At 51.6% G+C, this 13,441-nt stretch overlaps 2 protein-coding genes across 5 annotated transcripts in view; both read left to right on the forward strand.

The window, feature by feature from the left end:
* The window catches only part of KIF9 (kinesin family member 9), a 30,905-nt gene extending 20,640 nt beyond the window's left edge, over positions 1–10,265 (forward strand). For 2 of the 3 annotated variants that reach the window (XM_062603898.1, XM_062603895.1), the window contains 5 exons: positions 1,031–1,239; positions 3,150–3,329; positions 4,924–5,039; positions 7,761–7,865; positions 8,514–10,265. In XM_062603898.1, the coding sequence (XP_062459882.1) occupies positions 1,031–1,239; positions 3,150–3,329; positions 4,924–5,039; positions 7,761–7,865; positions 8,514–8,621 (718 nt within the window). In that variant the 3' untranslated portion in view covers positions 8,622–10,265. The remainder of the gene's footprint in view (positions 1–1,030; positions 1,240–3,149; positions 3,330–4,923; positions 5,040–7,760; positions 7,866–8,513) is intronic. The other variant, XR_009961823.1, reaches the window with a different exon arrangement.
* An 828-nt stretch (positions 10,266–11,093) lies between these two features.
* The window catches only part of SETD2 (SET domain containing 2, histone lysine methyltransferase), a 64,952-nt gene continuing 62,604 nt past the window's right edge, over positions 11,094–13,441 (forward strand). For both annotated transcript variants that reach the window (XM_062603893.1, XM_062603894.1), the window contains exon 1: positions 11,094–11,380. In XM_062603893.1, the coding sequence (XP_062459877.1) occupies positions 11,343–11,380 (38 nt within the window). In that variant the 5' untranslated portion in view covers positions 11,094–11,342. The remainder of the gene's footprint in view (positions 11,381–13,441) is intronic.

Genomic DNA, 13,441 nt, shown 5'->3' on the forward strand with positions numbered 1-13,441 from the left:
GAAGGCTGCTGCTGCAGCTGCGTAAGGCACCCAGAGCGCTTCAGGTAGCTTGGTAGGTGGCTGTCAAAGCTGTAGCTGTGGCAGTCTGCCCAGTGGTGGTTGTTTACATTGCCATGCCAGCAGTTTGACAGGGAAAGCTGTCTGATGCAGCCTTTGAGAAGTCTGAAAAATGCCCTGAAGAGGTCAATCAGGGAAAGGCAATAACCAGACTTTTGCTTTGACCAGTCTGGACGGAGGAATGAAGAGACTTCTGGCTACCTTCTGCTACCAGATCCAGCTTGCACACCAAGAACAACCTTATGCAGTACAGAGCAGCATCCACGGGAGTGTGATGTTCCCCTGAGGGCCTCTCCTTTTGCCTAGTGTGGTTTGTGTTGAACTAAGAGCTGGTGTTCATGGAAGCACATTTGCATCAGAGAATCAAAGAGTGGCTGCCTATTCTCCAAGCTGAACAAGGCCAGCTCTCTCATAGGAGAGGTGCTCCAGCCCTCAGAGCATCAAAGCCTTTGCATCACAGCCATTTCATAGAAAAGTCAGGATCGACATGTGTCACTTTGAATTCAGTCTTTCTAAATAGGCAAGACTTCAAAGCCATGGGTGGCGGCATTGTAGAGCCCATGCAGCTGTGGGGTTTGTTGGCAGAGGTGACTGATTGCTCTGTGCTGGGAATCCAGCAAGGAAAGAGCAAAGGCACTTCTGTTTAACAATCGGGAGGGATAGTAATTACCTTTTTTCTGAAAATTCAGACCTTGAAGGTCCACTTTCCAGGGGAGACTCAGTTCTGAGGCATCTCCTAAGGAATGTGGTTTCTATGTTAATAACTCATTCTTCTGGGAATAGTACTGGGGTACATGTATGAGGGTCGGTGCAGAGATGGTGCCAGGGTGCAGCTAGGACAGTGAGATCCTTTGAGGATCCTTTGAGGGCATCTTGGAATACCATCAGCTATGGCAGCTATGGACTCTGTTGTGCTGCAGGGCAGAACTGAGCTCCCCATGTCTATGTGTCTTTTGTTTGAATTCTGCTGCAGCTCCCCTCCACCCAAGCCAGCAGCATTTGAGATGTTTAAGGCGGAGTATGGAAGTGAGATCAGCCGGATCTTTAAAGAGAACAAATGCATCCTACTTGACAGGAAGAAGAGAAGAAGTACAGTAACACAGAAGATCAACTCCATCAAGCTTGAGATGGAGAGCATCGAAAAGGCTCTGGAGGATCAGCAGCAGGAGCGGTGGCAGCAGGGTAAGTGGACACTGGCCAGCAAGAATCTGACAGAAGAGGGGAGCTGCTGGTTTCAAAGCAGTTCTGGTAGTGAGACCACTGGACCATCACTGCTGCCTGCCAGGGCCAGGCTTTATGCCCCAGCTCTGGAGCTGAGCTTGTGTTTTGCTACCTGAATCCTTCACCCGAGTCCTCCACCCTTCATCCACACTGAATCATGCTACTCAGGCTTTACACTAGCGAGGTGAGCTGCAGTCAGCTTGATTCCTCACCCCATACTGTGATGGATTAGGCAACATTCTGCTGACAAAAGCAGGTCAGCACAGTGCAGAAATCCTGGGTAGCACGCTTGCCCTAACTGGTCGAAATGCGTCTCCTATAGCTTCATTTCATTAGGCCCTGGCACAGATTGCCCAGAGAAGCTGTGGCTGCCCCATCCCTGGCAGTGTTCAAGGCCAGGTTGGACGGGGCTTGGAGCAACCTGGCCTAGTGGAAGGTGTCCTTGCCCATGGCAGAGGATTGGAACTGGATGAGCTTTAAGGTCCCTTCCGACCCAAACCATTCCATGATTTATGAAAGTCAAAATCCCAAACTACAAGGTACTAGAGCAAAATATGGCATAAGTGCCTTCCTACTTTGCTGTGGCAAGATGTTTTTTAGGTGAAATACGCCTGGATGAGACTAGGAAGTGTGTCAAGTTACATGCTCCCTGCAGCAGGGCTCCCAAGAGTCAGTGCTGCTGCACTCTACAGAGGAGTGGAGAAGAAAAGCCTCTGGGCCGGGGGAGAAATCTGAAACAAATGGCTTTAGTAATAGAGCAGTCTAGAGTGCTCTGTGAGGAAGTAGCAATGGTGCTCCTTGCATGTGGGGAGTACAGCAAAATAATTCAGTTCTGTGAAACTACACCCTTAATGGATGGCAGGCAATTAGTGGGAAATAAGAGAGAATGAGGGCCCAGTTTCCTCTGCTGGTTTCCATTTCTCTTCCTCTAGAGAGAATTTTATCACCAAGGGGCCTTTTCCCATAGGGTCTGTCTGAAATATGCAAAGCTCTCCTGATAAATGACAAGAAAATCAGATCAAAGCGAGGGTCTGTCTTTTCATGGCTTTTCTTGAGCCTTTGCTCACCAACTGGTGGTATATTGTGGCTGCTGAAAACCACAGGAATAAACTGATTTGAGGGTAATAAAAACTGAGAGATGTTTATCAAAGGACAGTAGCACTGGCTTAAGTGTCCCTAAAGGGCTGACCAGCCCTTCATCACAAAAACCCTCACCATGGCTGCCCGTGGGCTTTCTCAGTAGGAGGCATAAAAGCTCTCTGTGATACCCTCCAGTGGGCTGTCTTCCTGTGCAGCCTGGTCCCTCCTCTTCATGAATCAGAGAATCCCAGAATGGTTTGGGTTGGAAGGGACCTTAAAGCTCATCCAGTTCCAACCCCCTGCCATGGGCAGGGACACCTTCCACTAGACCAGGCTGCTCCGAGCCCTGTCCAACCTGGCCTTGAACACTGCCAGGGATGGGGCAGCCACAGCTTCTCTGGGCAACCTGTGCCAAGGCTTCACCATTCTCGCAGGGAAGAACTCCTTCCTCAGATCCCATCTCAATCTCCCCTCTGTCAGTTTAAAGCCATTCCCCTTGGTCCTATCCCTACAGGCTCTTATAAAAAGTCCCTCTCCAGCTTTCTTGTTGGCCTCTTAAAGTTTAACTGCACATGCCTCAGTTGAGGGAGGACTGGTGTCTGAGAGGGTTCAGGAGTTCAGCAGAAATTTCAGCAGCATTGTATTTGTAGTAAGTGTGTCTAAGGAAATGTCAGTTGTGTGGTTAACCTCAGTATAACTGGGTAACTACTGTGTGGTTCAGAGTATAATGACTGCTCTTCATTCCTCTCCACCCTCATAAGAAACCTTAATTTCCTTTTCTTACCCTCCAGGAGAGTATGTTGATGAGAAAGGACACATCATAATTGATGAGAAGGAGTTTTTACTCATCATGAAGCTGAAGGAGCTGAAGGAAGAGTACAGGTCTAGTTATGCTGAACTGCAGGACCTGAAGGCAGAAATCGAGTACTGCCAGGATCTGGTGAACAAATGCCGGAAAAGACTAATCTCAGGTACTGCCTCACCAGGGCAGTTTCCAAACAGTATCCAGTTTAGAATCAGAATCACACAATGTTGTGGGTTAGAAGGGACCTTAAAGCTTGACTGCATTTGGACATTGAGCTGGATGATTTCATTTAGTCGAGGTGGTGGCTAAGGAACTGCACTGGGCCAGGGCTTTAGCTTGGACTACGGATGTGTCCTATTGTACCCCTGTGAGATTCAGGTTCTAGTGTTGCAGCATGGGTGCCTTGGCAGGAAGCAGAGAGTGATCATTTTAGCGTGTTCTTCATGAGCACCACCCTCATGGGGACAAGTTACACCTCTGCCAAGGGTGATGCATGCAGATTTCTGGTGCACTGCACTGCAGGCCACTCCATTTGAATCTGCTGTAACAGGACTGTAGTCCTGCTGTGTTTTGGATTTGTCCTGTCTGATGGAAGACAGTAGGTGTACAAGTGCCAGATTTGCAAACATTTGGATGCTGTGCACACAGCAACATTTGATTTTCTACAAACTTGCCAGAGCACAGCTTGTATCCATCAGTGCATCCCATGCTGAAAAAATGCCCGACTTGTTCCAGGAGATAGACAGGGACAAAATCATACATGTGCAGAAACTCTGCCACTGGTTTCCACTGGATCTGGGTTTGGTGTTTTTGCATGCTCCAGATATCTGCTGTTTGTTTAAGCACACAGGTAGGGACTCACTCAATATCTGGGTCATCCCTGAGTGAAGAGGTCATCTCGGAGCTAAAACCAGGGGACAAAGTCAGTGCTATTACATCATGTCCACCATGCTGCACAAGAGCAGGGCTCTGTGTTTAACCTTTATTTATCCTTCATGACTCCTGGCACAGAAAGCAGCTCAGCTCCCGGGGTCCCTGCTGTGGAGCAAAGCCCTCTTCAGGGTCTACAGGCTCTCCCACTCCATGGGGGAACATGCCAGAGTTGTGGAGCAAAGCACAGCTGTTTCACAGCAGGTGTCTGGGAAATGCCCAGTATTAATAAGGACACAATTCCTGCTGTGTGTTATCACTGGCTATTACAGGATGGGGAAAGCATTTGGAATTGAAATCTGAGCCCCAAATATGCTGAACCCCCAAAATGGCCAGCTCCGGGCAGGATGGCTCCAGGGTGCAGGAGCAGTGCCACCTTGCGGACAGCATCTTAGGCTGCACAAGCCCAGAGGACTGTCCCCAGGACCGGTTACCACGATCCGGCCACATCACAGGCAGCAAGGACAGACAGCAGTTGTCTAAGCACAGCCGATGCCAGCTAACAGTGCCCTGTCCTTTTAGACTAACTTTCCAAATAGTTAAAACTCAAGAATGCTCCATCCCTGGCGGTGTTCAAGGTCAGGTTGGACAGAGCCTTGGGTGAGATGGTTTAGTGGGAGGTGTCCCTGCCCACGGCAGGGGGATTGGAACTAGATGATCTTAAGGTCCTTTCCAACCCTAACTATTCTATGATTCAATGATTCTATAGGATGTTGGGGTTCTGAGGTCCCATCTGAATGTTTACGAGCACTGAGTCCTATCTGATTCATGGACAGAAGCAATCTACCCCTGTCTTTTCCATCATTAAAGCCCCTTGCTTTGCTTTGCAGAGTTTGAGATCTGGTACAACGAGTCTTTCCTTATCCCCAAGGATGTGCAGGAAGCTCTGAAGCCTGGTGGCAACATCAGACCTGGAATGATTCCCATAAACAGAGTCATGTGCCTGGTGAGCTTTCCTGGCAGCTCTGCTTATTCTCTTTGATAGCTGCACGTGGCATGGTAATGAGGGCACGACTAAGCCTGTGGGAGGAGGAGGAGGACATGGCGTCTCTGCCTCTTTCTCAAGCAGAGTGGCTGGTACTGAAATGCTATCTGCTATGATGCAGAGAGCAACTATCTGGAGATACATCTTGCTTTCACATTAGCTTTACCATGAAGAGGCTAAAATAGGAGAGAGTGACTGAAGTACCCAGTCATCTGCTGACTATCAGGAATCAGGCACGCTGCCCAGAGGTGCAAGGGGTAGTTGGGAGGCTTGTTTCCAGTTGGTACAGCTAAACTATTGTGTTTTGTGTTGTGGCAACTGGTACATAGGCAGCCTTCTGTTTAGAAACCACAACTTTGGGGTGCTCAGGGTCTTTTGTCAGTTCCGACAAAGCACATTTCTCTTAAGCTTCTCATTTACCACACTTCTTTGCATTATCCTCCTCCGAAGTAATTCCAGGTTTTGTCCTTCATCGTTAAATGTCAGGCTCAAACCCTTCATGCTGTTTGACAGGAATGTGGTGGCAGCGCCTCCACTCGGTCTAACATGACCTGTTGGAGTGAGTCCAGAGGAGGCCACAAAGGTGCTTTGAGGGCTGAAGCACCTCTGCTCTGGAGACAGACTGAGAGAGATGGGCTTGTTCAGCCTGGAGAAGAGAAGGCTCTGGGGGGACCTTGGAGCAACTTCCAGTGCCTAAAGGGGCCAACAAGAAAGCTGGAGAGGGGCTTTTGACAAGGGCAGGTAGGGACAGGACAAGGGGGAATGGCTTTAAACTGACAGAGAGGAGATTGAGATGAGATCTGAGGAAGAAGTTCTTCCCTGTGAGGGTGGCGAGGCCCTGGCACAGGTTGCCCAGAGGAGCTGTGGCTGCCGCATTGCTGGCAGTGTTCAAGGCCAGGCTGGATGGGGCTTGGAGCAACCTGGTCTAGTGGAAGGTGTCCCTGCCTGTGGCAGGGGGGTGGAACTGGATGAGCTTTAAAGTCCCTTCCAACCCAAACCATTCTGGGATTCTGTGGGTGTATAACAAAAGAGTGAAATCCCACCCTGGTTGTGAGGGAGAATCAGCCCTTTGTAGGTGTAACCCATCTCCATTATTGCTGCTTAACTTCTGCAAATTGCAGAGAACAGCTACAGGGGGACAGGTCATGTCTGTCTCTCCCAGAAGCCCATCCTCATCAGGTGCAGGGGGTACCTACAGGTGTTTGGGAAAGAGAATAATCAGGATGTGAGCTGTGTGACACCTTTACTAAATGCACAGCCCCATTTCTAGCCAATGGCTTTTAATTTTTTAGAAGGAAAACAGAAAAGGAACTCTTGTCTCCAGGTGTCTGATTATTTTGACTGTAAATCTCAGTTTTCTTCTTCCCTTCTAGAAAGGTATGTGGTGCATTTCAAAGATCAGAGATAGGTTCTTCCCATCCTACTGAATTAGTTTCCCTTGAGGGTATAAGTAACAAACATAACGTGATGAAAAAAAAATAGTGGAGTTATTTTGAGTTTACTTTTAAACAGAATGTTGTGATCTATTGACTGTGGAAGTTTTCAGATACAGATGCAGACCTGTATAGGAAACAGCATAAAACCAAACCCCAACCCTCCAGTGAGGTCAACAGGGAAACCCCAGCTGACTGCTTGGGTCCAGGATGTCCCTCTCTGGGGAAAAGAGGATCCATCACTAGTCACTTCTATTAACCCAAGTTACTCAATGTACTCAGAAATACTCCCTTAATGGCTTCCCGCCCTGGATTTCGTGTCATCACATCAATTATAACCCCAAAGATGAATGAAGCATGCGTTTTAGCAATGTTCTGCAGCTGTGTCAAGTTGCTGATGTTACAGGCAGAAATCTTCAGGGGAAGGATAAACAGTGTCCCTGCTAATGTGGCTCAGTGCTGGTTTCTCTTGCTCCTTTTACTGGGCAGTTCACTGCAGCTTCCCAGCATCACTGGCTCCACTGAGGCACTGGGAGGCAACCACTCAATTTTTCTCTGGAGGTTTATTTCCTACTTAGAACCATTTTCCCTTTCCCAGGCTGGTTCTTCATTTGCTGTCCTAGCCCGTTTCTCCAGGGTGTGCATCTTTTACTCTCAACTAGATTCTATTTGGCCACCTGCCTTTTATCATGACAGAATTCCACTGTCGCCTTCTTGAGGCTACTCATGAATCACCACAGAAAGTGGCCTAAGCATCTGCTAGAACTATCCTCAAATATGTAATGAAAACATTATATACATGCTGGTAACTCAAAATAAATGTACTTAATTCAACCCATGTTCCTATTCTGTGTGCTTACACCTTCCAGAAGATTCCCTGGAGAAATGTGGGCATGGACATCAGCTAGCTGGGATCAGTGAGGACCACACTGAAGCTCAGACTTCCTTCACACTGCAAGATTATTGTGCAGTGGAAGGGAGACTGTCCTGTGGGTAGTCACAGGCAGAGCATGGCTGTGTGAAGACAGCTGGAGGAACTCCATTTGGGGCTTTACACTTCCAGATGGATTTTGGCCAAAGTCCTGCCCAAATCTGCTCACCAAAGCTGTAGGAAGAGGGGACCTCTTACTTCCGAGGCTTCAGAGATACTGGTGTACTGGCATTCAACGAGGCACTTGGGATTGGTTGACCCCTATGCCTCCAGATGTGTGTTTTTCACATGGAGTGGGGTCTGTCTGTCTGGTGGCAGGAGGAAGATGTTCAGGAGAGGTTTAAGCAGATGCAGGAGACAATGCTGCCGGCCTGCCCAGCTTCAGTCCCCTTCTACAAGGCGAAAATGAGAACTGATCAAAAGGTAATCTCGGGGAGGGAAGGGGGGGGGCAGTTCCATGTACCCCTGCCAATGTGTGTTGGGAGAGAGATTCTGTGCCTCACTGCCAGGTGGGGTGTAGGACTCCTCCAGAATGGATGTCATTTTGGCTGTAGCCTGTTGAAAGATGCTAGTCTGGTTCTGTAACTAAGCTCCTTGAAATGTTTTTTGGCTGATGTAAAGGCCCCATCCCATGCTGCTCTTATGCTAAAAACCAGTCTCAGCACCTCTCACTTGGAGTTCTTTCAGGGCTCACTGTGAGATACCACCGAGGCCCTGAGCTTCAAAAAGATCAGGACAGTAACAGGGCTGCACATCACCATCAGTAAGGGTTTTTAAGGAACACATCTCGAAAACAACTCTTCAGTGCTCATGAGGAGCATTTCTCAGGGTTTCTTGTGCCCTCCTTTGAGCCTGCTGGGATCTGCCCCAGTAGGATGATGGTGGTGTGATGGGGCTTCTTTGGGCAGCTTTTTCCATCACTATTTGGGAAGACTGGGAAAGTGATTTGGGGTTTGTTTGTTTTTTTGGTTTTTTGGTTTTTTTTTTTCAGGAATAAGTCTTTTACAGGTGGGGATTCTGCCCTGAAAACTGAGCTCGCATTACTGATTCTTTTTTCTTTCCTGTTGCCAGCACGTGTACAGCAAAACCATGTCATCCCTAGAGCAAATGCGCAAGAAACCGGGGCTCATCCCAGCTGCTGGGAAGAATAAAACCATGTCGTTTCTGCACGTCACATAGCAGATTTGGGCTCAGCCTGGAACCCATAAGCAACACCAGCTCAAAAGATGCCTCATGTTCATATCCAAATAGATTTATCAACAATAAACAGTAGGAAAAAAAACCCACCACCTAACTTTTGTGCAGCTAGACTGACAGTTATTGGTAATCAAACCCACTGTTTAGACAGGCAGCAAGCCAGGGGTTCAAATAGCAACACTTGTTTATGACACCCTCCCCACCCCAATGCAGCAGGACTAGGGCATTTTTTGCCCACCACTTTCCGGGAAGGTGATTCAGATTCAGAGTGAGACCATGGTGCCTAGCAACTGAAAAGCTCCAGGGCATATTGTGCTGCTTAGCCAGGCTACTGTTATCTTTGCCCATGAAGCAGAGTGTGCTGAAGGCCTGCTGGAAGTCCTCCTCTTCTTCAGAAGAGGTGGGAGGCTGCTTCCAGCTCGGCACATGCCAGGGGAGTTTGTGTACCAAATATCCAGCCAAAAGAATCCCATCTTGTCCTACTGCTGCCAACAGTGTCAGCTCCCCTGTTGCTCCCCTCTATGGCCATACCACAGGCTCTGAGGAGCAACATATGGATGTGGGCCCATATATACATATATATATGCTGTGCCAGCTGCAGGCTTGGCCTAAAGGAGCTCCAGGGTCCGGCTTCTTCTTGGGTATTCCACTTCTTGTCTCTTCAAGGAATAAAAAGAGTCAGCCATGATTTTTGTGTCTACCGTGTGTTTTGGGTGGCCCTTCGCCACTGCAGCTGATGGGTGCAGGGTCCAGTCTGCATTCGGAACTGCTGCAGGCAGGATTCGCTTCTTTATCCCTCTGGGAGGTTGTGGAACCCCGAGAGCTTCAGAATTATTTGGGGAGCTTGAAGAATAACACTGAAGACCCCCAAATGCAGCACCTGTGATCTGTGGCTGTTAGCAATGTCCTGGCCAAAGCCTGGCAAATCACCAGGATTATTGGAAAAGCCACTGGCATGTGGCTTGGAGCAATTGGGCAATGCTGGCTGAGCCCCACTGAGTGATGGGACAGAGGACAAAGAGCCCCTGCTGCTAGAACTGGCACCAGCCACAGCAGGAGCATCCCTGGATTCACACATCCCAGGTCAAAGGTTTTCCACACGCTGCCTCCCCATTTACACGGAACTCTGGGAAATTAATTAGTCCAAGCTGTTTGATTTAATTTGTTGCAGCTCACTCCTGTTACAGCAACGGCACCTGCTCCCCAGGAGTGCTGTGGGTAACAGCCTAGAAATCCCCTTCTCGTGTAATTACCAATTTCCAAAGGCTTATCAAGCTTCTGGAAATTCAACCCAGCCTTAACTTCCCAAGAAAACTCTTCCACACAAACTGAGCTCCATCTACCCTTCCTCTGCTTCCCTGTTGTGCCTCCGCATGGATGCTGCTCCTGTCCCCGTGGGTCCCTGTGCCACTGCTGCCCACGCCATAGTCCCAAATCTGGGAAAAAAGAAGAGGAAGAAATGTCAATATTGGCTGCTGCAAATGTAGTTTGGAGGCTCCTGTGTGAGCGGGAAGGTCCTCACAGCCCAAAAGCAAGCAGGTATCCTGGGGTACTCTGGCACTGTCTCGTTGAAATCTCCCTGGGGTATGGGAAGTTGGTGAAATAAAGTGCTGGTGTTTTGGTGTGTTACTGGGTCTGTTCTAGGTGTGATCCCTGGGGTACCTGTGATGCTGGGAGAGATCCTGGGGTTGTCCTGGGGTGCCAGTGATCCATGGGTACCAGGAATCCCAGAGGTGTGGTGCCATTGTCTGGGGGTGTGGGTGATCAAGGGGTACTGGTGATCCTAGGTTGCTGGTATGGGACATTCCACCGGTGCTGGTGATCCCAGATTCCTGTGGTGCCTGTGTCCTGGGGCTGATCCTCATGTGCCGTGGATAATCCTGGATGCTGGTGATCCTACCCTGGTGATCCCAGTGGTATTCTGGTGTGGTCCTAGTGATCCTGGGGAGATCTCATTGATCCTGTGGCTGATCCCAGGGAGATTTCAGTGAACCCATAGCTGATGCCAGTGTGGTCCCAGTGGCCCCAGGGAGATCTTGGTGATGATGTGGCTAATCCCAGTGTAGTCATGGTGATCCCAGAGGTGATCCTGGTACGATCCCAAGGAGATCCCAGCGGTGCCACGGCTGGTGTAGTCCTGGTAATCCTGGGTTGATCTCATTGATCCCATGTCTGATCCCAGTGCAGTCACGGTGATCCTGGGGAGATCTCAATGATCCTGCAGCTGATCCCAGGGCAGTCCTGGTGGATCCTGGGGGAGATCCCGAAGAGATCTCGGTGGTGCCACGGCTGATGGTGATACTGGGAGATCTCGGCGATCCCGCGCTTATCCCGGTGTGTGGTGTGGCCCTGGTGATCCCGGGGGAAGATTCCGGAGATCCCGCGGCTGTCCCGGCCCGCGCCCGCGACGGGGGGAGCGGAGCGGCGGGCAGGGAGCGGCGGCGCGGCGGCGCGGCGGGGAGGAGCCGGGCGGCCGGGGCGGACTCGGCGGCGGGCGGCGGGCAGGGCAGGGCAGGGCACGGCGCGGATGGCGGGGCCCCGCCGGCGGCCGCTGCAGCGCGGGGCCCGGCGGAGGATGTGAGGCGACGGCGGCGGAGCCGAGCCCCCGCCGGGCTCGGAGGGCGGAGAGGGGCCTCCCCGCGGCGCGGCCCGGCCCGGCCCGCCCGAGGGGCCGCGCCTGCCCCCGACAGCGGTCGCCCGACCATGGGGGACTTCTACGACCCGGAGCACCCTACCCCGGAGTAAGCGCGGGCCGTGCTGGCGGCCGCCACAACCCCTCCTCGCGCCGCCGCGGCCTGAGGCCTGCGGGCCCGGACGGGCCGGGACGAGCAGCGTCGGGCCGGGACGAACAGCGTCGAGCCGCGCCGAGCCAGGCCGGCCGGCCTGCGGGAAGCCACCGGGGCCGGGGAGGGCCGCGGCACCGCCGCCGCTGCCCTTTCCCTCCCTCTGCAGTGTGCGGCGGGCGGGCGGGCCGCCGGGGTAGGCCGTGCATCCCCGGCCTTGCGTGAGCGCCGCGGCCGGGCGCCGGCGGGCGGAGGCCGGGCGGGTTGGTGGGGTGGGGGGAAGGAACGGAGCAGCGGGCACTGCTGGTGGCCGGGGGTTTGGGGGTGCGCTCTTGCCCTTCTCTCGCTCCCCTGGCCGGGAGAGCGGCGAGGTCCGGGCCCTCGGCTCGTCGGGGTGCGCGTTGCCTCCCGGCCCGCGGAGGGGGGCCGGGTGGTGAGTGCGGACGTGTCCCGGTCTCTGCGGGAGGGGTGGGGATTTTTCAGCACCTTTATTGTTATTACTGTTATTACTGTTGTTATTAATTTTCTTCCCGGCGTGCAGAGGAGTTACTGAGTCCTGTGTTTATTTTGCCCTTTGAATCCTCCGACAGCTCCCGCCCGGCCCCTGCTCTGACCCCATTTTCTGACAGGAGGAAGGAGCCGGGCACAAGGGGGGAGAGCAGCCTAATGGCCGGTGAACTCCGGTTCTCCTCTGTGCTGGGGATTTTCCCTCACCTCCCCCCGGCATCACGCCATGGCCACTAGTTTTATCGCTCCTTCTGAACAAGCCATTCAGCACCCGCTGGCAGTGGTGTGGTTTCTTTCCCCACCCCTCTTTTTCCTTGTTGTTTCTGAATGCTGTTTTTACGTTTGTAGACCTCCCTGTGAAGGATTAGGGTGATTCGTAAACTTTGTGCGAATGGCATCCCCGGCGCGTGGCCGGCTCCGGCATGGAAGGAGGCAGACGCCTGGCATGTTGCACACCTCTGTGCAGGGGCTGGACTGGAAGCAGAGCTAAAAGTAGTGTGTTTTGAGCAAGGACAAGAGAGCAAACCTTTGTGAGCAAATGCTGTGGGTTCTGGCTGTGCCCACCTGGAGCAGCTGTTCCAACTGAAAATGATACCTGCTGCTGAGCCTCATGAAATTAGTGAGAGGTGGAGGACTTAAGTGGTGGTGACCGGTGGTCTGTGGCATTCAGTGTCAAACCAGGCATCAGGCCAAACTGAGCAGTTAATGTGTGGGGTATATTGCGCCGCTGCTGAAAGTCTTCAGTGTTGCAACCCTGGGCTCTTGCAAGAAGCCAGAGTGGTTTCTCTAGTGACTTTATAATATAAATACTAATTTCTTGTTTTGTTTTTTTTTGGGGGGGGGGGGGGGGGCTGGTGCTCTGGAAGCCATCAGGAGGTGCTCACATGGTTGTAGGAGCCTTGTGTCCCAGTGTCCACCTGGAAGCGCAGCGTTTCGCTATGTCTTGAGTCACATTGGCCACTTCGTTAATGTGTGTCTTATTTAGGATGTGCTTTTCCCAGTGCGTGTGCTTTTAGCTTGAGAGAAGCATTACTTGCAGTAGTGATGGTTTTGTTCAGAGGTGGGGGTGCCTCAAGGTTCATTGTCTCCTTCCTCGCTCTCTGATGTTGCGATATGAGGCATGCGCCACACAGCATGTCCCAGGAAACAGCTGGGTATTTCCAAAGTGCAGTGGGGAGCACAATTGAAAACAAACCCATGATGGCTGCAAGACGTTTGCTGCTAGTGGTGCCATTCCCTGGTCCCGTACCTGCTGTGGGGGTGTGAGGAAAAGGGATGTGCACGATTTGGTTTTTGGAAGAGTTACTTTCTATAGCTCGTAGCTACTGCAAGATGTAGGGGCTTGGAGAGCGTTGGTCGGAGCCCCATGACGCAGGCAGAGCTCAGTAAATCTTGAGGCTTATCCTTATCTTTCATAGGAATCATTCATAGAGTGGTTTGGGTTTGACAGGACCTCTAAAGGTCATCCAGTCCATCCCCTGGACAGGGACATCTCCTGCTGGCTTGCTCCAA

The sequence above is a fragment of the Pezoporus occidentalis genome, unplaced genomic scaffold (genome assembly GCF_034315485.1).
Source record: "Pezoporus occidentalis ecotype Australia unplaced genomic scaffold, CSIRO_AGI_Poc_V1 ctg82, whole genome shotgun sequence".
In the NCBI taxonomy this organism is placed as follows: domain Eukaryota; kingdom Metazoa; phylum Chordata; class Aves; order Psittaciformes; family Psittacidae; genus Pezoporus; species Pezoporus occidentalis.